The 21099-nt window shown below is 36.1% G+C and overlaps 3 protein-coding genes and 1 pseudogene across 8 annotated transcripts; 2 read left to right on the forward strand and 2 right to left on the reverse strand.

Moving 5' to 3' along the window:
• Positions 1 to 2720: 2720 nt before the first annotated feature.
• On the forward strand, positions 2721 to 7837 carry LOC118048435 (E3 ubiquitin-protein ligase APD2-like; annotated as a pseudogene).
• A 1822-nt stretch (positions 7838 to 9659) lies between these two features.
• LOC118048433 (probable pyridoxal 5'-phosphate synthase subunit PDX1) lies at positions 9660 to 12362 on the forward strand. 6 transcript variants are annotated; one of them, XR_004687470.2, is made up of 3 exons: positions 9660 to 10721; positions 11232 to 11320; positions 12031 to 12362. XR_004687470.2 is itself a non-coding variant. In XM_035058102.2 (2 exons), exon 1 carries the CDS (start codon positions 9755 to 9757, stop codon positions 10682 to 10684), a length of 930 nt encoding a protein of 309 aa, XP_034913993.1. In that variant the 5' UTR covers positions 9660 to 9754; the 3' UTR covers positions 10685 to 10721; positions 12031 to 12362. The 6 variants fall into 6 exon arrangements, 3 of the variants coding, with proteins under 3 accessions (XP_034913993.1, XP_034913992.1, XP_073266118.1); XR_004687469.2 differs by having other exon boundaries at positions 12095 to 12362; XR_012170168.1 differs by having other exon boundaries at positions 12098 to 12362.
• A 221-nt stretch (positions 12363 to 12583) lies between these two features.
• Positions 12584 to 13577, reverse strand: LOC118048434 (rhodanese-like domain-containing protein 10). The gene is made up of 2 exons (XM_035058103.2): positions 12961 to 13577; positions 12584 to 12842 (listed from the first exon to the last, which is right to left on the reverse strand). The coding sequence occupies exons 1-2, from the start codon at positions 13416 to 13418 to the stop codon at positions 12641 to 12643; spliced, it is 660 nt and encodes a 219-aa protein (XP_034913994.1). The 5' UTR covers positions 13419 to 13577; the 3' UTR covers positions 12584 to 12640.
• Positions 13578 to 16385: 2808 nt separating this feature from the next.
• Positions 16386 to 19719, reverse strand: LOC118048466 (uncharacterized). Its single transcript, XM_035058152.2, has 6 exons — positions 19065 to 19719; positions 18505 to 18633; positions 18279 to 18399; positions 18112 to 18193; positions 16944 to 17097; positions 16386 to 16845 (listed from the first exon to the last, which is right to left on the reverse strand). Exons 1-6 carry the CDS (start codon positions 19419 to 19421, stop codon positions 16711 to 16713), a joined length of 978 nt encoding a protein of 325 aa, XP_034914043.1. The 5' UTR covers positions 19422 to 19719; the 3' UTR covers positions 16386 to 16710.
• Between the last annotated feature and the right edge of the window lie 1380 nt (positions 19720 to 21099).

Raw genomic sequence — 21099 nt, forward strand, 5'->3', positions numbered from 1 at the left:
GAAACAACAATGGAGGCATGTATGTGATACAAAAAGGAAAAAAAAAAAAAAAAACAAGAGAGAGAGAGAGACTGCCTCTGTGATTCTGACTTGTCCACTGCATTGTTAGATATTGAGACTTCTTCGTAGCATGTACCATCCTCTCTTGCAAAAACCAACAACTTTCCATCCTTTTTGGATTTTACTCTTGGGTTCATTAGCTCTTTCCCTTGCCTGCATTTCAAGATCTCCCATTAAGATTATGCGATGAGGTTTAATGGAATTGTAAAAAAATAAAAAAATAAAATTGTGCTCTCTGATCATCCACGTACGTGACCTCCTTAATTTACTTCCTCTTGTTATACTGGCAATACGTGTATTCTGTAGAAATAACTACTTTACCAGATTCAGTTTATGCTAGCCTGATAATTTGTTGAGCTGTTGAGAGAAGTTCTGGCCATCTCTTCCTCTGTTATTTTTAGCATATTTAAATTGCTTAGCAAGATTAGTTACCTTCAAGTTCAGCCCGTGCCCATTGACATTGGTTTATGCTTTTTTTTTTTTTTTTAGTAGGAAAATTATAGAATATACTCTCAATCCCTCCAGTTTGTTATGGAAAATATACTAATATCCCTTCACATTTAAGGATAATGATTTACACACAAACTTTTCATACTAAATTTTCATGTCAATTAATAAGTGATAAAAAGCAACTAGAAAAAAAACAATGAAGTACAAACAAATTCAAGCAACCTAGTAACAAGACTCTCGGGTTAGATAATTGGTTAATCAATTGATCCTATTAAGCTCTTCTATTCTTTCAAGCTAATGTAATTGATAGCTTATACTTACTGCTTAGTAGACCAAGGTGATTTGTGGCTAATATCTGCAAAAAATCTTCATTTGATAGAGGTGGGGACTCTCCAATACTTAAATAAATATTTTTTAGAGAGAGAAAAATACAATAATATTATAAAGAAATGCTTTGAAAATATATATGAAGATTGTGAACCTTTGATTTGAAGGTTTTATGATGTATTTATAATCTATGAATCTTATAATTTTATCGTGATAGCTTTTAAAAAGGGATAAATATCCCTTACATCTATATTAATATTTAATAGAAATGTAGTGGGTCCTTGAAAGACTTTTATACACTTAAAATGTTTAAAGATATTAGGATCCTAGATGTTAGATGTAGTTGAATATATGGAGGCTGAGCTTTTTCCCTTTCCCCTATGCTAGACCCAAGGGAAGAGGGTCATCCTTGTGGACGTGTCTCAAGTAGGATGGTCATTCCCTTGAACATGCCAGGGGAAGATGATTATTTCTTAGACATGCCTAAGAAAGGATGATCATTTTTTTTAGGCCGTGCCAAAGAGAGCATGTGGTAATTTCCTTTGGGTGTGTCAATAGAAGATGATCATTTTCTTGGCGTACTAAGAGAAGATAGTTGTTATCTTGGATTTGTCGGATTGTCAAGTTCAAGTGTCGTGTGTTGACATGTTTGTCAAACTCATGCCAATTTAGACTTGGCAAATGGCCAAGTTGAAGTACCTTGGGTCTAACATGTTTGCCAGACTCATGTTATCTTTAGATTTGGTTGACTGTCAAGTCAAAGTACCTTGAGTTTGACATGTTTGCTAAATCCATGTTACTTTGGGCTTGACTCAATACCAAGTCTAAGTACCTTGGGTCTAACATGTTCGTTATATCCATATTATCTCATTCTCTTGTTTTACCAATGAAGGATGATCATTCTCTTAGGTGTGCCCAAAGAAAGAGGTGGCCGTTCACTTAGGCGTGCCTAAGGGAGGATGGTCATTCCATCGAATGTATCAGACTATCAATTCCAAGTAGACCCATTGTTGTTTGGACTTAGTGAACTACTAAGTTCAAATGTTTTGGATCTAACATATTTTCCAGACTCATGTTAAATGTCAAGTCCAAGTATCTTAAGTTTGGTATGTTTGCCAGACCCACATTATCTCATTCTTGTGGGCGTGCCAAGAGAGGATAATCATCTTTTTTGACGTGCCTAAAAAAAGATGTTTATTTCCTTGAGCGTGCCCAAGCTTGACATACTATCAAGCTCAATCGTGCTTGTTTTCTCAAAAATTTGGTTCATAATTTCTCAACAAACAGGTTCCAAATTATAATACATTTTTTAAATGTCTTAATGAAATATGAGTTGAAATTTGAGATTAATGTCATTTTCCTCTTTTCTGCCAACTAAGCCTATTTTGACTAACCGGGAAAATGATAGCATACATTGCAATACCAACGAAAAATATAGTAATCTAATTTGAAGTGGAGTCATTAGTCAAAAATCAAAATTAAGCCAACGTACCTTCACCCCATATTAAAAACCACCTCTCTCTGATTGGTGTAGAGAAGAAGTACACACCCCGAAAACATCATACAAACATAAAGGGAATTGTATTTGGCAAAGCTTTATCATTTTTTTAAAAAACAATTTTTAAAAATCAAACGACTAAGCTACCCTCTTCTATCTATTTTTTTTTTTTTTTACTTTTTTTATCATGAACTTAAATATCTAAAACACCCTTGAGGGAGAAAGTATGTCTTTATAAAGGCTACATCATTTAAAAGAACACTTGCACACACACACACACTCGCCCACGCATAACAAGGAGACAAAGGTCCGAAGGAGGATCTTACTAGCTTTTCTCGCATAAAATAAAAAAGGTTATCTGCAGTTATAAATTATCCAAGGACTCGGAAGGTCATTTAATCAGACAAGTGTCCATAGCTTAGGCATTCCAAAATATAAAATAAAACCCCGCCAAAATTCACAACAACCAGTCCGTGGTCTCTTTTCGAAAACAGTAGACTGATCGGTGGGTTAGTTGCAGTAACTCAGCCTGTATCATCAACTCTCATGGAATCTTCTTATCTTCAACTTCTCCAAGGTTTGCTCCCAGCTTCTCCCTCTAGGTCCTACTTAGGGTTTTCAATTTTTCACTCATTTAATTAAATTATCCATCCCATTTTGCTTCTTAGAATGGCACAACCAGGTCAAATTTCAGTTTCTTCTAGGGATTATTCCGCTGCTGCATCTTCTTCTTCTTCTTCTTCGAATCACGCTTCTTTTCCAGTCCACGAAGAAGATAATCAACGGTTTCGTCAACTTGAATTTAGACAGCCAGAGATAGAGTACCTGCAACACCAATACATTGACCTTTCCTACCGTGGAAATTATTTTGGGTTTGATGATTTATCTGCTATCAGAGATTGCACGTGGTTTTGTGTCGTTGTGGTTCTCACATTCTGCTTCTTTGGTTTGTCTTTCGTGTATCATTTTTCTCTCTATTATTATTATTATTTTTTAAATTGTTTTTAGATCAGATTTTAGACTGTTCAATGTTAAATTTTGTAGATAGTTTTAGCATCTTATAATTGGTTGTTAATTTGACAGTGTCCATGACTTTGATTTTGGGGGTTTTTGGTTCAATGAGGCTAACCCTAGGACCGAAATGCTCGATTCTTTTACCACCTAATCCCTTATTTGTGCAGTCTATAAAGGTAAATTATTTTATTTTATCTGTATCTGTAGTTCTTAAAGCTGGCACCGACGGGAATTAATGGTTTAGATACAGTACTTCCATTATTGAATTAAAAGAGGTTCTTGAACTTGATATGGTGTTTTGGGTTGTAATTTTGATAAATTTGGGTTGGTTTTCTCTAGGTGGAACAGTTGTATGATACTAATCCGGGGCTGATGCTATATGGGTTTTATAAACCTCCTCCGCTTGATGTTGTACGGACCTGGTCTAGAACTCTTGATGTCTCTGTTCCTGCCGATTCTCACAAGGCAGGTGTTTTTTTCTGTGCAATGGTGTCTGTAAAGCTATGCTTGCAGTTATGTTTTGAATTGGTTTTGGTGCTTGTGAATGTTCTTATGCTTATTTTGCTTTTGTTCTCCAGGACTTCGTATATTTTCTGAATAAGGGATCTCAAATAAATATCTCATACAGGGTGAACTCCCCGAGCTCCTCTGTTTTACTTGTAATTGCATAAGGTATGCTTAGGAACTGACTATTAGATATATTTTCTGGCTTTTCTGGAATTGTCATTTGTGCTTGCTTCTAGGGTAGGTATGCAAATGTAATGAGTCCATGTGAATTCGGAATTAGTTATCTTTCTTTGTTGGCTACAAAATTGGACTTTGAGTTTTATTTTCATGTGATTCTGAAGCTGGGAAATCGCAGGGAATGAAGGCCTTTCTCAATGGCTTGAGGATCCAACTTATCCAAACACCACTTTATCATGGAATGTCATTCAAGGTGAGATTAAGGTTGTGGTTTTAGATGTTTTCTTTGTATAAAAATGTTAACTGATATGGAATTTGTTTTCTTCGCAGCAAGTGGTTTTGTCCAACAGAGTATATTGACCTCTGCAAGCTACTATATTGCAGTGGGTAACTTGAACTCAGAGAAAGTAGAGGTAATTTGCAAACATTTGGACCTGTTTATTTATAATCAATTGGTTTCTTCTTGCAGGAATGTTCCACAAGCAATTAATAAAGATTTAATCCATAAATATCTCATTTCTTCTATTACGATCCACAGATAGACAGTTCTTTGTTTTTGTAGTTCATTGGCTTCCTAGACATGATATTTAGTAATTGAAGAATAAGTTGGCTTCCCAGACATCATATTAAGTAATTGAAGAATAAAAAGACATGAACGATACTTTATCTGAAAATTTAGGACCTTGCCTATCCTTGTTTCTTGTATTGAACTTGCTAAAATATTTTCCTTTGGGCAATGTTTAGATCACCCGGTGCACCTTATCATTATGATATTTTCTACGTTGGAAGATAAGTGCAAAATATGAAAATTTCCTTGTGCCACTGGTGCTTGAACCACATAATTTTTTTGTTTGATTCACTTACAAAAGAATATGAGAATCTACATGGATTAGTATTTGGCTAACGTCACCTTTTGACCCGTGAATTATGCCATAAATAGCAAAAAAGGTGCTTATTTTTCTTTACATTGTTTTCATCTCTTGATAAGTTTACAATTTTTCTACGTTGAGAGCATTCATGTTCTTGTCAACCTAAGCTTCAGCTCATTTGAAAGGACAAACTTTGTAGACAAAACATGAAAAAGTATTTTGTGGTTTTGGCCATTTGCACTCCAGTGACAGAGGCCCCCCCCTCCCTCCCTCTCCCTCTCCATTGTCATCATCCCCAGGTTCTATAATCGGTCTAGCAGATAACCCTGAAGATGACTGTTATGGTATCCTTCCTTCTATACAAAAATCTTAGGCAAAATATATTTATATATATTTTTATAGTGCATTCATGCAGGGTTCTGGAAGTCAGCCCTTTAGACCCATAACCTACTTAAGATATATTCAAAGAGTCTAAAAAAATGGCCTATTTTCATATGTGCTATATCAGATGCGTTGAATATCTTTGTGTTCATTTTATTACTTTATAATCTTGTTTCTACTTGTGTTGATTTTGAAACAGTCCTGTGTCCTTCCTGGATGGCTGTTTGCACTATTTACTTGGGCGAGTCTTTTTTTTTGTTTTTAAACAGGTTCAGTTAGCCATCAGAGTAAGATCTTTCCAATACAATACAAGCAAAGCTTACTACAAATGTACATTTACTGATGGCAAGTGTAGTTTGAACATTATGTTTCCCAATGGAAATGTTGCTGTCTTAAACTCTTTCGGTCCAGAACAGGTAAATCTGTTTATCTTCACTGTAACGCCTCTGTTTTAATGTAAGGCCAACATCTGGAGTTGAGAGCTTTGTTGAATGGAAGAGGAAAAGAATAAGTTTTAGAAGTACCACTCCCACTTTAGACGTCACTTTGGAGTTCCATTTCTTTTAAGGCTGTCCCATTGGCACTCTTACAGTACTGTATTTATAGATTTCAGTAGGACTACCAGAGAAAAGATCATCATCAAATAGTCTGTAGAACTAAAGATTCCCAACCTTTATCCATGTTTTTTTTTTTTTCATTTGCTTCAGGGTTCAGAAAGTGACGAGTGGAATGTCAAAGTCTCCTATGTACCAAGATGGGTCACATATATTGTCGGCATAGGTATACTCTATTCTTGTATTTCCTCTCTTTAATTGACACAGGGATATCTTATGTTTACGTGTTTTTCTGCCTGTAGGTGGAATGACAGTTCTCATACTAGCGGCATTCAACTTCTTGAACAAGTTTCAATGCATTCGTGAAGATGGAACCAGACTTCTGTTTGGAGAGGTAGAAGCTCAGAGAGCCCCCTTGCTTTCATGTAAAGATGATGACCTTTCAAGTTGGGGCTCATCTTATGATTCTGTCTCAAACGATGAGCAGGATCTTGAAGATTTTCTTGCAGCTGGTTCCATTGAAGGGAAATCAAGAGATGGTGAAAATGGCAATAATACCCGTCGTCTTTGTGCACTTTGCTTTGATGCTCCGAGGGAATGTTTCTTCCTCCCATGTGGGCACTGTGTTGCTTGTTTTGCATGTGGAACAAGGTAATCACTCTCCACCCTCAAATTTAGATTATTTATTTGATCTTGAAACAGCACTTTCTGGACCTCGTGACAAATTAAGGTTGGCACACTGGGGATGACGTAAATGCATCAATTCTTCCTTTAGTCTGTGAGGGCGTGCCCTGTGTAACCCTAGGATGTGTTTTAGACTTAGTTGGCACCTGGTAGATGGCGCATATTAAAATGAGGAAAGCACTATTAATATGCATATGGTTACAGAAAGTATTTAGAATGCGACAAGTCCATGCTTAGGCCTTTGGTATTGTAAAATGTCATTGTTTTAAATCACAATCAGAGTGTTGCTGGCTGATGCGGATGCTCTTTGATGGTAGTGGACAAGATAACCCCTTCCGTGATAAGTGGTAAAATATCAGCAGTCTAAATGTCTCACATTCCTTGGTTATACTCGATATTTAAAACCATGCTGTCTGCAGAGTTGATGAGACCTAGAGAGGCTTGGAAACCATTTCAGTGTTTTAGTTGGTCTATCGGAGCACTTTAATAGTATCTTTTAATTACTGGACTATTGTTTTAATGGAAGCTAGATGGCTGCATCCTTTGTTAGGCACAATCTCAACCTGACACCAATTATTAGGCATGACCTTTAGAACAAGCTGATCACGGCATGGTTTGGTTGGGTGGGACTTGTGGAATGTCATGATTTCTATTTGAAGTTGATATCATGCCATATTAAGGTATTCTATTCTGTCTCATAATAGCAATTGCACATAAAAAGAGTCTGATGATTTTAGTGTTTTCAAATATCGCAGGGAATCAATAAAAACGTTTAAAGTTCCGGAATGCTATTTAGCGTTATTTTACTTCTGACTCACTCTTCTGGGTCATTAGCTACTAGTCAGAAATGGTCTGAATAAAATTTGGTCTTTGCCAATACTGATTGTGTTTACTGATGCAAGGCTATTTTTCCTTCTGCGACAATCATCTTGACCAATAAGAAGCCAATTTATGTTTAAATTTGATCTTCGCAGGATAGCAGAAGCTGATGGTACTTGCCCTACATGTCAAAGGAATTTGAAGAAGGTGAGGAAGATTTTTACAGTTTAAGCAACATGAAGCTACATTCTTAACACCTTGTAGATCCGGTAATAACTTGCAACATAGAGTAGTTGCATCTACACCATTGCTTGCTTTCATGCCCAGATGCGATTGCATGAGCTTATTCTTTGAAGTGGAAGACCATGCCCTTTGTTTTTTGTTTTGACCCTTCCGCCATGTAACATTCATTATCTCTTTGTATAGGCGTAGAATACATGTTACCTAGGACCCAGGATCCAAAGTTTTAATGCAATATGTTATCTTCTGTTTTTCCATATCTGGTCTCCGAGAGCTTCATTATGTGGCAAAAACGTGATGTCTGGTTTTGTTGCGACCCAAGGAGCTGATCAACAGGATGATTTGATTTTTATCAGGTTAATTTACTATTTTAGGTTTAAATAGATAACAAAAGAAATTAAGAAATGATCTCTAATATCTAGTGAAACCAGCGGAGGCGAGAGAGTTGTTTCTCATGACAACGTTGCATATGGCTTCAATACTGGTAATGCTCCCCGTCATATCTTAAAAGTTAAAACCAGATGACCAGTAATCAATCAGCTGCGCCATACGAAAAGAAAAACAATCAAACTTAATTAGACTAAGTACTTTACCAATCATATTTTAACAGAAAGCAAAACAAAGATTTGCTTGCTCTTTCATACTGAAAGCGACCCAGAAGAGTAAACGACAGTCAACAAATGCAAACCTTTTTCCAAAACCCATCCCCCTTGACCCCACATTGTTTAATCATGTTTAACAAGAGAAATAAAATGAGGAGGACAAATCGAAGACGGCTGCATGACCATTTCCACACTTTCTTCGTGGGGAGGATAAATTTTATCAGGATTGGAAATGAGCCGCAGCCTTCCTCTCTTTTGTCCCAGCCACTTAAAATCCTACCTTATCACCTCGCCTTTTCTCCATCGAGTACGAGAGAAAAAAAAAGTATTTTCTGAATATACTAGTGGCCATGTACAGTCTGCCTGTCCAGGATTTTTTTTGGGGTCAAATATGGATACAATTTTGATTTCAAATCATCTCATACAATCTACAATAAGTTATTTTAGGCGTCGTCCGATGTATGAAAAATCCCCTGCCTTCATTTAAGCTTTTCAAAAAATTCCATATTAAATTGATTTATATGTCATGCCTTAATTACTCTTTTTATCCTTTCATTTATATATAAGTGATTTGTTAATGCCTTAACTTGTTTTTTATGTTTTTCAACTATTCTTTATATAAAAATATATTAAATTAATGATTTTTTCGATAGTTTTTATATACAAGTTAAAAATTAAAAAAATAAAATCTTGTAAAAAATCATTAAATTTTTTTAATTAAAAATTACATTTGCAAAAATGTCACCAAACATGTGATGATTTTTACACACTATTGTATAGTAGGACGGGAATTTTTAAGATTTTTGATTTTTTAAAAAAATAAAAAATTATTTTGATATATTTTTATAAAAACAAAAACAGTTTAAAAACCGATCAATTGTTACTTCAAATAAAACAAAAATGAAATAATAGGCCGTCAGACATCCGAGGCAAATTGGGTAGGGCAAAAATTCCTGTCAGTCAAATAAACAAAAGAACCTTGATTCCCCACGTAAGCTGATCTGATTCCCCAAACCGAGGTTCCGCATATCGAAAGGAAGGCGTGGCCTCCAAGTTCCGAAAATCTACCTGACCCCACCCCCTCCAAGACTCTTTTCAACCGTCTGATCAGAATCTCATATCATCAAGACACAGCCTCCCTCCTCAACCAGTAAGAATTAAGGCTACTCAGATTAGTCCCCCAACTCTCATTTAATCTCTATATCAAAACCATTTTACAAAATTATGAAATAGCCTTCACCCCCTTCGAACCAAGCTCAATTTGATAAAACAAATTATTCACCAAAAATTAATTTTATTAATTGACACATTATAACTGGGCCAATTTGAAATTTAAGAATTTTTTAACCATCTATTTAAGAATAAAAAATATTTATAAATCAAATTGAATACACCTTTATAATGTTAGGACTAAATTCGATGTTTTCCAAATAAATAAGAACCATTCAACAGCCCCACCGCTCTCACTACTTAAACACCACAACCCCCTCTCCTCAATCGCCGCCTCTCTCTCTCTCTCTCTCTCTCACAACCCATCCAAAACCAATCTCTCCCTTTCTCCCTCTGAAAAAAATGGCAGGAACCGGAGTTGTGGCTGTCTACGGCAATGGAACAATAACAGAAACCAAAAAATCCCCATTCTCCGTTAAGGTAGGCCTAGCTCAAATGCTCAGAGGCGGGGTCATAATGGACGTGGTCACCGCTGAACAAGCCCGTATAGCCGAAGAAGCCGGAGCTTGCGCCGTCATGGCATTAGAACGAGTCCCCGCCGACATCCGTGCACAAGGTGGTGTGGCACGCATGAGCGACCCTCAGCTCATCAAAGAAATAAAACAAGCAGTGACCATCCCTGTCATGGCGAAAGCCCGAATCGGGCATTTCGTAGAAGCCCAAATCCTTGAGGCGATTGGTGTCGATTATGTTGACGAATCCGAGGTTCTTACACTGGCTGATGAAGACAATCACATTAACAAACATAACTTCCGCATCCCTTTTGTTTGCGGATGCCGGAATTTGGGTGAGGCCTTGAGGAGGATAAGGGAAGGGGCGGCAATGATTAGGACTAAAGGCGAGGCGGGCACGGGCAACGTTATTGAAGCTGTTAGGCATGTTAGGTCTGTGATGGGGGATATAAGGATGTTGAGAAATATGGATGATGATGAGGTTTTTACCTTTGCAAAGAAGATCGCTGCGCCTTATGATTTGGTTATGCAGACAAAGCAGCTCGGGAGGTTGCCTGTTGTGCAATTCGCAGCGGGTGGAGTAGCTACTCCTGCTGATGCAGCGTTGATGATGCAGTTGGGATGCGATGGGGTGTTTGTTGGGTCTGGGGTTTTTAAGAGTGGGGATCCGGTTAAGAGGGGGAGAGCTATCGTGCAGGCTGTTACCCATTATAGTGATCCTGAGTTGCTGGCTGAGGTGAGTTGTGGGCTTGGTGAGGCTATGGTGGGGCTTAATTTGAATGATAAGAAGGTGGAGAGGTTTGCTAGTCGGTCGGATTAGGAGGGGGGGTTTGGTGGTTTGTTGGGGGTGGCTCAAGGTGAGGTTCAAAGAAGTTGGTGCTTGATAGTAGTAATTTTATTAAGATTGTTGGTTTTTGGATTTGATGTTTTCGAGATTTTATAATTCTTGTACTTTGTTATGTTTTAGATGGTGTTACTATCTTGGGTAGCGTTGTTTATTTGTCAATGGTCAAATATATGGCACCTTTTATGTTCTATCTTTAATTAATAGCTTATTATCCCTTTGATCAGTTGATGGCTATTTGTTTTCTGTCTTTAACAATGATAATCTGGAAACTTATATGCTTATGTATGTGCTCCTTGATGTGGGACTGAGGCATTTTTTTTTAGCTGTAAGTGAAGAGAAAGTGTTGTGATTACTGGTGTTTGGCTGCTTATTTTGGCTTCTTTGTTGTCCCAGTGCTCTTACTCTAAAGATTTGACAGTATGCACAACATCGACATAATTATTCTATTTTACTTCTGCTGATTTTTCTTTGATTTAAAAAATTATGTTAACTTCGTTGATTCTTGTTAAAACAATCTCAGATAAACGCCAATGATTGATATCTGTGGACATGCTGCTGTTTTCTATTGAAGATTTGTTCCCTTGTCAAATTTAAGAAAGTTAAAACCAGGTGATTACTTGTATTGTTGATTCACTGACCTGTTCTTGGTCCTGGAGGTGTGACCATGCAGCTTGGAACTGCTGCATATCACTAAGAAACGAAAGAAAATCTTATTGTTTCCTTTGGTTTATTGGAGATTTAATATCACATATCACGCCATTATAGGCTGCATCTGGGCACAGATAGAGCTTCTTGAAACTAGCAAGTTCTTGCCCCCAAAAGGACCAAAGAAAATAAAATAATAAAATAAAATAATTACTGAGAATAGCTTACAATTGTAAATTTTTTTATACCAAGTTGTTAGCAGTTTAAAGAGTCTGACTAGGAATGGTTTGGATATCTTCATAGTTGGTTGCTTTGCATCTCACCATGAATTCATTAGGAGGCAAGCCTTAGGAATCTCATGTGATTGCTTTATGCTTCATCTTTAAATTCGAATTTTGGCATGGATGACAAGATTAGAAATGCTCCTTTCCAGTGATAGATACCTTTTCACTCTCGTAGCATCTCGTGGAGGTGGTAAGAGCTTGTGATTATTCGAGACTTGAGAGATCTCAAGTTTTGGTCTTGTTACAGATATTTATATGTTATCGCTTGCGGAACTTGTAGCCCTGCTGAATGTTCCTGTTTGTCTTTCAATACATGCTTGCCTATTCAGCTGTTTGTAATGTTTTTCCCAATTTAGCAATTCTTTCCGATCGTTGTATGTAATCTTGCAGAAATATTTTCAGCAACGTAGATGGCGGAGAGCTTGCTGATTTTGTTTGATTGTATTTTCTGCAGCAGTCTTCTCTGATGTAGCTGTGTTCAAGTCATCCAAAAGCAGTCCACAAGCACTTGGCTACTTTGTGTATAATATTTGCCAAGTGCGGATCTTTTCAATTGCTTTTACCTTTTCTTTTCATCCGATACTCGGAGCACCACAGAGACAATCCAATAAATGTCCCTTTCCTTGTTAGACTATTTATTCATGGTTTAATTCAACTCTTAAAGGCTCTAAGATCTTGTTTGATCTTGAAGGTTGATTTTTTAAGCATGTGGCATTCAATTATGTGGGCAAATGTGTCTTTTTCCTCATCTTTTGACAAGCCTGCATGATTCGTACCTGCCATTGGGAATGTTCATGCAATTTGACCTGTGATGGCTGTTATGATTTGGGATGCAGAGTGGGAAATGTGTTTTGTTTAACATGCTATTCTGTAGCCAGCATTAGATATTAGCAACGTCAAGAAATGCTTAAAAACGTCTGGGCTTTCTAGCCAACATTACCATAAAAAAACTGCCTCAAAACGCTCACAGATTTTGAGAGCGTATCGCATTATTTACCAATCAATCATCCTTGCCCACGGCTTGCAACAGTATGAGTAATTGAAGGAAGAAGTAGGAAACACCACCTATGGTTGCATATTGCAATTTTTCTGAACCCTCAACAGCTGGGAAATCACTAACTGCAGAACGATTGAATCCTCCAGCAAGCCATCCCAAGTTCTTGAATCCTCCAGCGTACAATTTCGAAGCTGCCATAATGGACCTGAGCCATCGCAACAAAGTAAAGCAAGGTGGCTATAGAACCGTATCTGTCACTTCATTTTGGGCTAGTAGCCTGTTTTAACAAAGATTTCTAAGAAACAAACAGCAATCTTTCTTACCTTAGTCCTTCACCACAAGCCACAAGAAGCTTGACATCTTTGTCAGGAACTTTGGCCTCCACTTGCTGGAGAAAATCAGGATTCATCGTGGTGAAATTTTGGCCAGTCCATAAGCCGATGTATCCAAAATGAACCCACTTCTTCAAAAGAGTTAAGGGACTGCTGTCCATGTCTTTGACAAAGAGTGGCACGTGCAATGACTCAGCCACCCGTGCCTTGTCCCTCTCCCAATCTGGTCTGATGTCCAGGAGAACGAAACCTTCAGAGCTCATTGCCATGGCTGCCTCCTTCGGTGGTATTGGCCTGACAGCACCAGACTGTATGAGCTCCCTGCCATTTATGGACGCTGCTTTGACCTGAAATTTTGTTGGCCTAGGTCTGGTGGAGGTAAGTGGAGGCTTAGGTTGTTTGCCATGCTTAGAAGTGTATGGATAGAAGTGGTTCAGTTGAAGTGCCATCTCTCTATCTCTCTCTTATCATCAACTTTCTTTTGTCAACAAATCTTGTCTGCTCTTGAGATATTTGTTATTCTGTTTCTTGCTTTCTGTTATTTCCACCTTTATATGGATTCCAAGAATTCTTTGCAAGGACATCCCTGGTAGCATAAAACAAAGAGTCCAGAACAGGAATTGTAAACAGATAGCAGCGTGAAGGGCAACACTTCGATGAATTAGTACCTATGATAGCAACCAAGAACATCAGCAAATAGAAAGATGAAAGACTGCCTATTCTCTGTATCCATAATATTCAAGTGTGTAATGATTTTCTAGCACATCACCTTCCTGAGAAATTCTAAGAGTTAGTGCTCAAATTAGCTGTCATGGTAACATTTTCCTTCACCATGTTCATAATTAACCCTCATCTTGAAATTTCGCCTTTAAATTCATACAATAACGAGGACGTATTGTTTTTCTTGAAACGTCTCCATTTTTTCATAAATTTGAGTGGGTATGCTTAATATTGTTGGGGGATCTAGGTGAGAACTTATTTTCTTTGAGGATGTAGTTGAGAATCATGTGCTGGTTTAACAAGTTTTAATTACAAAAGCGACCATCGCATCTTCCCCGCCATACCTTGCAAGTCTCCTAACAGTAGCTGTGAACTGGTGGTCAAGATAGAGTGGGGGCTCAAAGGGAATGAGGGTATTGCATAAAATTATAAATGAGATATTTTTTTATTTTTTATATATATTTGACAAGTGGGATACTAGGGCAACCTTCATTTTATATTTGAAGCTTTTTTTATTAAATAAAAGCTATTTTCATATATAATTGATAAATATACTTTACTTATTTTTAAAGTTTTTTTTTTTTATTAAATGAAAATCTTGAACCATTACCCAAATAAACTCTTAACTTAAACCGGCGGTTAAGGGAAAACCACATTTCAGCAGTAACTGCTAATCTCCCTATAGTTTTAAGAGCAACAAAAAATTAAAAAAAAAAAAATGATCATCTTTGTTCTTTATACCACACACTACTTTGATGAATTATCTACAAGAAAAGAAGCAAAGACCAATTCTACACTTCTTATGTTCAATAATTTTACTACGTTTCTCTACACAAAAAAACATTTAATAATTTACAAAATAAAGATTAAAATATCAATTATTGTAGTTGCACATACAAAATATTAATTAATCATAGAATACAAGTGTTGTCAAAGTGACTTGTACTATAGCATATCTTTCATTGCTTGTAAGGATTTTTAAATAGATTTAGCTCGGAAGGATACATGCCTGATATATAATATTTTAAATAGATTTTTTTATTATTAATATGGATATTCAAATCTGCTTGTATACACATCGATTAATTCTATAGGCTATGAAATTAACAACCATGTAAATATTCAGTGACCATAAAATTTATGGAACTCGAACTAGTTAACCTTCTAATGAAGCAGATAAGATCTGATTAATTAAATTATACTTCTAAAATTATTTTAAATAGATTTTTAATTCCCACACAACTCTTCATTAAAAAACTCACCTTTCAATTCACTTCGACATTAAGGAACTTGGATATAAAAGCTTATTTTATAAAATATCACATTATTAAAAAAACATATAGCAAAATTGTTCAAAAAGTCCAATAATTTATCAATGTCACGTCCATCCAACTATCAAAATTTCAAACTCCCTAGCTAATATCCCAAGTGTCAAACAAAGAAGGCATCTTGTTTCACATCATGATATCATATATATAAACACACTCAACCATACATGATACAGTTGAGTTATCGAGTAGCTTGGAGAGCAGTTTGCAGATGGAGGAGAGAATTGCAACGAGAATTATTTTTCACTCTGACAAAAAAATCGATTAAGCTAGGTGAGAACCCAATTATTGCCTATGGAGTCGGCATATTATAATTAATAATATAGAAATTATTGGAGGGCTAGAATTGCTATTATGTTGCCTGCATGTTATGGAAACTGGTCGTCAAGCTCGAATCTTTCCGAAATTCAATTGAGAAAATGGTTTATCTAAGCTATTATATATGTCTAAAGATGTGCCAATATTCTAGGTCTCACCTCCCTCCTCGCTTTCTACAACTTCCTTGGTTTCATGTTCTGCAACTCTGATGACACCCATCAACGAAATATAGTAATCAATCAAGGGAGAAGAATCTTCCTCCATTGTTGTGTCAAGGCGAGTCAGGGTCATTCTACAGGTTGGAATGCCCCAGCGCTCCATGATTTTGTCCTTCAATTCGGCCACTGTGGTTGTCTCTCTCACTTTCATTGCCTTCCAATCATTATTTGGAAGCCCAACAGCAATGTCGAACTCTGGATTTCCGGTTAAGGGGCTAACATCAAGATGAATGGTTGCCTCTCCTCTGTCTAGACATTCTTCGAGTGTGCGATCATCCACCAATTCTTCAAGATTATGGCCACCCCTAAGACTTAGCCTGTTCCTGTTCAAATTCGTTAGCTCAGTAATCTTCTGCTTCACCTCACCTATAGTGCACAGAGGAAACATTTCAAAAGCAAGTGTTACCTTCGCTCCAACAATCGTGCTCGCTATTGTGGCCATAATAAAATTATATTATATTTCTCTTTATGCTTAGCTACTTGCTGTACATATAGCTAGGTTTATAAATACAATATCCATGCTTGTGGGAACAAGATGGTGAAGTGCATGCTTCGTTCATTGCTGTTACATTTGAGGTATTATGAGAATCTCATGCCTACTCACATCACATAATATTTGCTTCGATTTATAACCTCACTCTTTTCTTGTGATTCTATATATAGTCCAGCTAGCAAGCTTTCCAAAAAAAAAAAAAAGCCAACTAGCAAACGTGTATTAAGGACAGTGACTGCTTGGGAACGTGGTTTCAACCATGTTTCCTAGAAAATTGAAAATTGTTTTACTTAAAATTAACCAATCATAAATAATAAGTATTAAGTAGCGGAAAAAACAGAGGAAAGAATCATAAATAATCATTCCACAACGTTTATACAAAGGAAGAGTCAACTAATCCGTAACAAAAAGCAATTTCCAAAACCTTCAAAATCATTAACACTACTGACTATGCCTAATTACAAAAGAATCCGATTTTGCTCAATCATGGAAAACCTGCTTCGTAACTTATTAGAAATGCACCATTGCAGGTTCCTCAAAAGAACATAATTCCCTTCACCAGCACCTGTTCATGACAACAATAATATACATGGAATGACAATTTATCACTGCAAAACACTACCACGGAGATCTGTTTGCTCAGGTGCGCACAGCTTTTTCATTCTCACACTGTCAAAGCAGAAGCAGGAATGCCATGCATTTGAAACCATTCAGGCATGTGGAACCTCTCGTAAAGAACAGGCCTAACATCCTTTTGTAGGGATAGGTTTTTGAGGAGTGGAAGGAGGACGTCCAAAAGCTGCACAAGCCAAATGACAGAAACAAACAGAAATGAAGTATATAAGATTCTTTGGCATTAAAAAAAGTTAAATTCCTTAATGCACTGAGAATTCCTACCTGCTCATCATATGGCAATCTAGCAGAGAATGGAACACATGGTATTCCATTCAATGGTTGTAGCAAGAAACTAAATGGGTTGTTGTCAACAATCACAACTCGTGAGAGATCTTTTGATAAACAAGACAGATCCTTCACATGTTCTCTATATTCCCTGTGATTTACACAATGTTGAAGATTGTCAGCATTTGCAAGCAAGGTCCTCAATCTATATTCATTTCAGAATCCAATAAAATGACAACAACTTGTGGTTTATTCCAGTTTTCCAGATAAGCAACAATTTTCCACATGGCTTCCAAGTCTGGAAGGAGTCATGCAAGTGGTAAACAATGATATGTGAACTAGAATTAGCTTTTCCAGTACTATTTCTAAAATGAATGCTCTAATTAAATCTTCTCACTGGCAACATAGACCCTATAAGCCATTACACATGAAATTATTCAAAAAGAAAAAGGTGAACAATTATGCCAGCTGAGATGAGAGGTAGCACTCACATAACATTCCGAAGGCATTTCTGACCTAGCTATCTAGCCTTACTACTCTTTGATATATACTCATGCCAGTTCTTACTCAATCAAACAAGTTAAAATACCAAAATATAAAATATATATTGCCTCAGTAACACGAATAATATTGTGGACAAGCTAGCTAAAATTAGTATAGTCACTTGATGCCATACCAATAGTATACTAATAGCATAACTTTGGGATCAAATCCCACTCACACTCCAGAAGGGAATGATTGTTTAGTATGGTTGCTTGACGCCATACCCCATGTGCAGCCCAAGGTTCAATGAGGTTCTCAATAAACCAAAGAGGAAAAAGGACAAACTGGCTATAACCAAACCCATTCATTCTAAGTTAAATTTCTCTTCACTGAGTCTGAAGATGGAACCTATGTGACGCTGCAAGGACTGACCTCGCAATCTAACCCTACCCGTTAAGAACACTCTGTTCTGCCACTTAATCCTAATAAAGAAAGTTTGCTAACAATATCAAAAGGTTGATGCCACACCCCGTATTGTGTTGCCCAAGGTTCAATGAGTGTCTCAATAAACCAACAAAGTAACAGCACAAACTGGTTACAAAAACCCATCTGTTACAGCATTTTTACCTCAGACAGGATATTCTATAAACAAAGAGCATTGGCAATAAACTAGGGCACTTACGTGCTAACGGTTGAAGGTCGATAAAGACGTTGACTAAATTGGTTCTCCACATCTATCCTGTCAAAGAGTGGCCTGGCATAACCTGTATGAAATCCAAACACAATAAATAAGAGGAAAAATGAAAATAATAACTGGAAGATCAATAAAACTAACAGAACAACATCTACCTTCAAGACCAGCAGTAAACAAAATCAGATCAGCAAATTCACCAATCTGTTTCAAGAACTCTTTCAAACCAGGTCTTTCAAACACTGTCACATAATTAATCCTTGGTTTTCCTTCAACATCCTTCAATCCAGTAAGATCATGTTATTATGTAGCTAGGATATCGACAAAATTCAAAGTATCAGGTTATATATATATATATAGGGAGAGGGAGAGAGGGAGAGAGACCTTCTCTGAAGAGAAACATTCCAACTCGAAACACTTCACCCCTGCTTCTACAGCTTGGGTGCGAATAATGGCTGGCAAGCTAGAAGCCTCATATGCACAAATAAGAGTTTCATCCAAGTCAAGCACCACCTACATTTGCAGAATAAAATGCATTTATACAACTTTTTATTTAAAAAATTTAAACTATCATAATTTAGGCCAGTGGCAGATTTCCTTTCTCCCACAACAAGACTTGAACTAAAACAACCACTATCACTTCATGCGACACAAAAACTCCCAAATTCAATCCATAACAGTTCCGTATCTAACAGCATGAATTTTTCATTCATCATTTATTACTACATTTACCCAAAATGTCATTCATTTTCTCCTGTCTACTAAAACCAAACTAACCTAAATGAAAAAAATGTATAATAAAAAACCTAAGCAAGCCACATTCAAAACACAGAAAAATAGTGCCGATAACCACTAAAAACACCCGAAAAAAAAATTAAAAAAATAAAATTTAAACAAAACCCACAAAAAAAAAAATAATGGAAACAGTAAAAGAGAGCACGTACAGTGAGTTTCTCAATGAGGCAATCATCAGAAGCACCAAAATCACAGACATAACCAGGAAGACAACTGCTATCATGGGCTTTGTCTGTGATCTTGTTCGACGTGGTTTCTTGCAAGGGAATCTCAACAACAGGCAATGGCTTAAAAGAAGGGGTAGAAGAAGAAAGAAGAGGAAATGTGAAACCAATATAAGAAAGTAAAAATTGTGCCATAGAAGGAGTCCCTCTTAATATCTGTAAAAACAACTTCATTACAAACCCTAACCCATTCATCATCCCTTTCCATACTTCGTTCACTGATCTAGACACACACACTTCTCCTCCTTGTTTCCCTCCTCCTCCTCCTATTTCCTCCATCATTGCCAACCCACAATTTTCTCGTTCTGATTTTGTCTTAACAAGTTAGACAGAAAAAAATTAATTTAAAGACACTGGCCGAGACTATGTTGTCTTTCTAATTTATGGGCGTGTCGTTTGGAAGATAGTTTGTGTCGGTTGGGTAATGGAGGGATGGTGGTGTCGGCCGCGTCAGTGGGGGTGGAGTATGGTCATGGTGGGCTGGAGACGACTTTTCGGCTTTCGTTGCCTGGACTAGAAGTTTGGTTAAGGCGGAGAGGAGAGTCTTCGGATAAATTGAATTGAATCGGGGCATTTTCAAGAACAAGTTTTTAACTTTCAAATTTGAAAAAAAAAAAAGGAAAAAAAAAAAGAAAAGGTTTAGCTCATTATTTTGTTAACTACATATTAGTCCCCCGGTTTTCAATTTGATTCGGATGATTTAAAATTTCTAATTCTATTTTTTTTTTTTTTGGGTTATTTAAAAAGGGTACTATATCACTTCCAAAGAAACAACAAAATAAAGATTTAATAGGAAGAGGTGCTTTATGCGTCGTTTAAAGAGCACAAATGACTTTTACACGTTGTCCTATGAATTGGATAAACAAGTTATTTTTTTATATATATTTAGGGTGTGTTTGGTATTGCGGTTGTTGTTGTGATTGTGGTTTTAAAAAAATTATTTTATAAAAAATACTTTTAGTTGAGGTTGGTTTGAAAAAATATATGTTTGGTTAAAACTGTGGTTGAAATTAAGGTTGAACAAAAAGTAGTTTAATGTGTTTGGTTAAAAAATTTTTCAAATTGGGGTTATAAAATAATTAAAAATATATATATATTAATACTAATGATTTTTAATTTAAATATTGTAGATTTAACCACTATTATTGTATCATGAAATAAATAATATTGATATCAAATATTTTTTATTATTTCATTAAACTATGTGTAATGTCATTACATACGAAATGTATCCAATAATGATTATATTTTCCATGGTTTCTTAAGTGCACAACAACAAAAACTGAATTTTTTGTTACGTCATCAAGCAATCTCTTTTTAATTTTTTAATAAAACACAATTAAAATAAAAATAAAAACTGAATTTCTTTTTAACTGGGTTGGACCCGACAAGAATATAATTGGAATTGCGATCAAATTTCCACAAATGCTATGTTATCATGCGATATCTTTTCTAATTTCTTGTAGTGTTATTAAATAATATTAAATACTATTTTTTCAAGTAAAACACAATTTTTTTTTAAAAAAATTACAGTTTTATTATGTACAAAATTCATTTGATAAGAACTACAGAAAAAATGATTTTTTAAGCGTGCAATAAAATTAGATAAAATATTATCAGAAATAAAATTGAGATTAGTACGAATAAATTTAATTTATTTTAAACTAATTTTTAAAAAAATTAATAATGTTAATATTCACATGAACCATGTGAGTAAAATCAATTAATTACACTATTTTTCAAAAAAAAGATATATAAACTTTTGGCAATGTTTTTTTTTTTTAAAAAATATACACTGAACAGTGAAGCCATGCTCCACTGTTCTGCTTTCTCCCATACGAGAGAAGCAATATTTTGCTGCTTCTCCGAAACCAGCGGTTCAGCTGGGATTTTGGTGGTCCCACCATCAAAATCAATCTTTTTTTGTTTACCAAACATCATTTGGTGTGGCTGCAGGTGA

The sequence above is a fragment of the Populus alba genome, chromosome 6 (assembly GCF_005239225.2).
Source record: "Populus alba chromosome 6, ASM523922v2, whole genome shotgun sequence".
NCBI classification, from domain to species: Eukaryota; Viridiplantae; Streptophyta; class Magnoliopsida; order Malpighiales; family Salicaceae; genus Populus; species Populus alba.

Bases quoted from the DNA above. Each gene is read 5' to 3' on its own strand.
- LOC118048433 (XM_035058102.2), top strand. From the start codon at position 9,755: ATGGCAGGAACCGGAGTTGTGGCTGTCTACGGCAATGGAACAATAACA.
- LOC118048434 (XM_035058103.2), bottom strand. From the start codon at position 13,418: ATGGCACTTCAACTGAACCACTTCTATCCATACACTTCTAAGCATGGC. The intron at 12,843-12,960 runs GTAAGAAAGATT...GCGATGGCTCAG, and splicing joins GCTTGTGGTGAAGGACTAAG to GTCCATTATGGCAGCTTCGA.
- LOC118048466 (XM_035058152.2), bottom strand. From the start codon at position 19,421: ATGATGGAGGAAATAGGAGGAGGAGGAGGGAAACAAGGAGGAGAAGTG. The intron at 18,400-18,504 runs GTCTCTCTCCCT...ACTGGATTGAAG, and splicing joins AATGTTTCTCTTCAGAGAAG to GATGTTGAAGGAAAACCAAG. The intron at 17,098-18,111 runs GTAAGTGCCCTA...TGTAAATCACAG, and splicing joins CGACCTTCAACCGTTAGCAC to GGAATATAGAGAACATGTGA.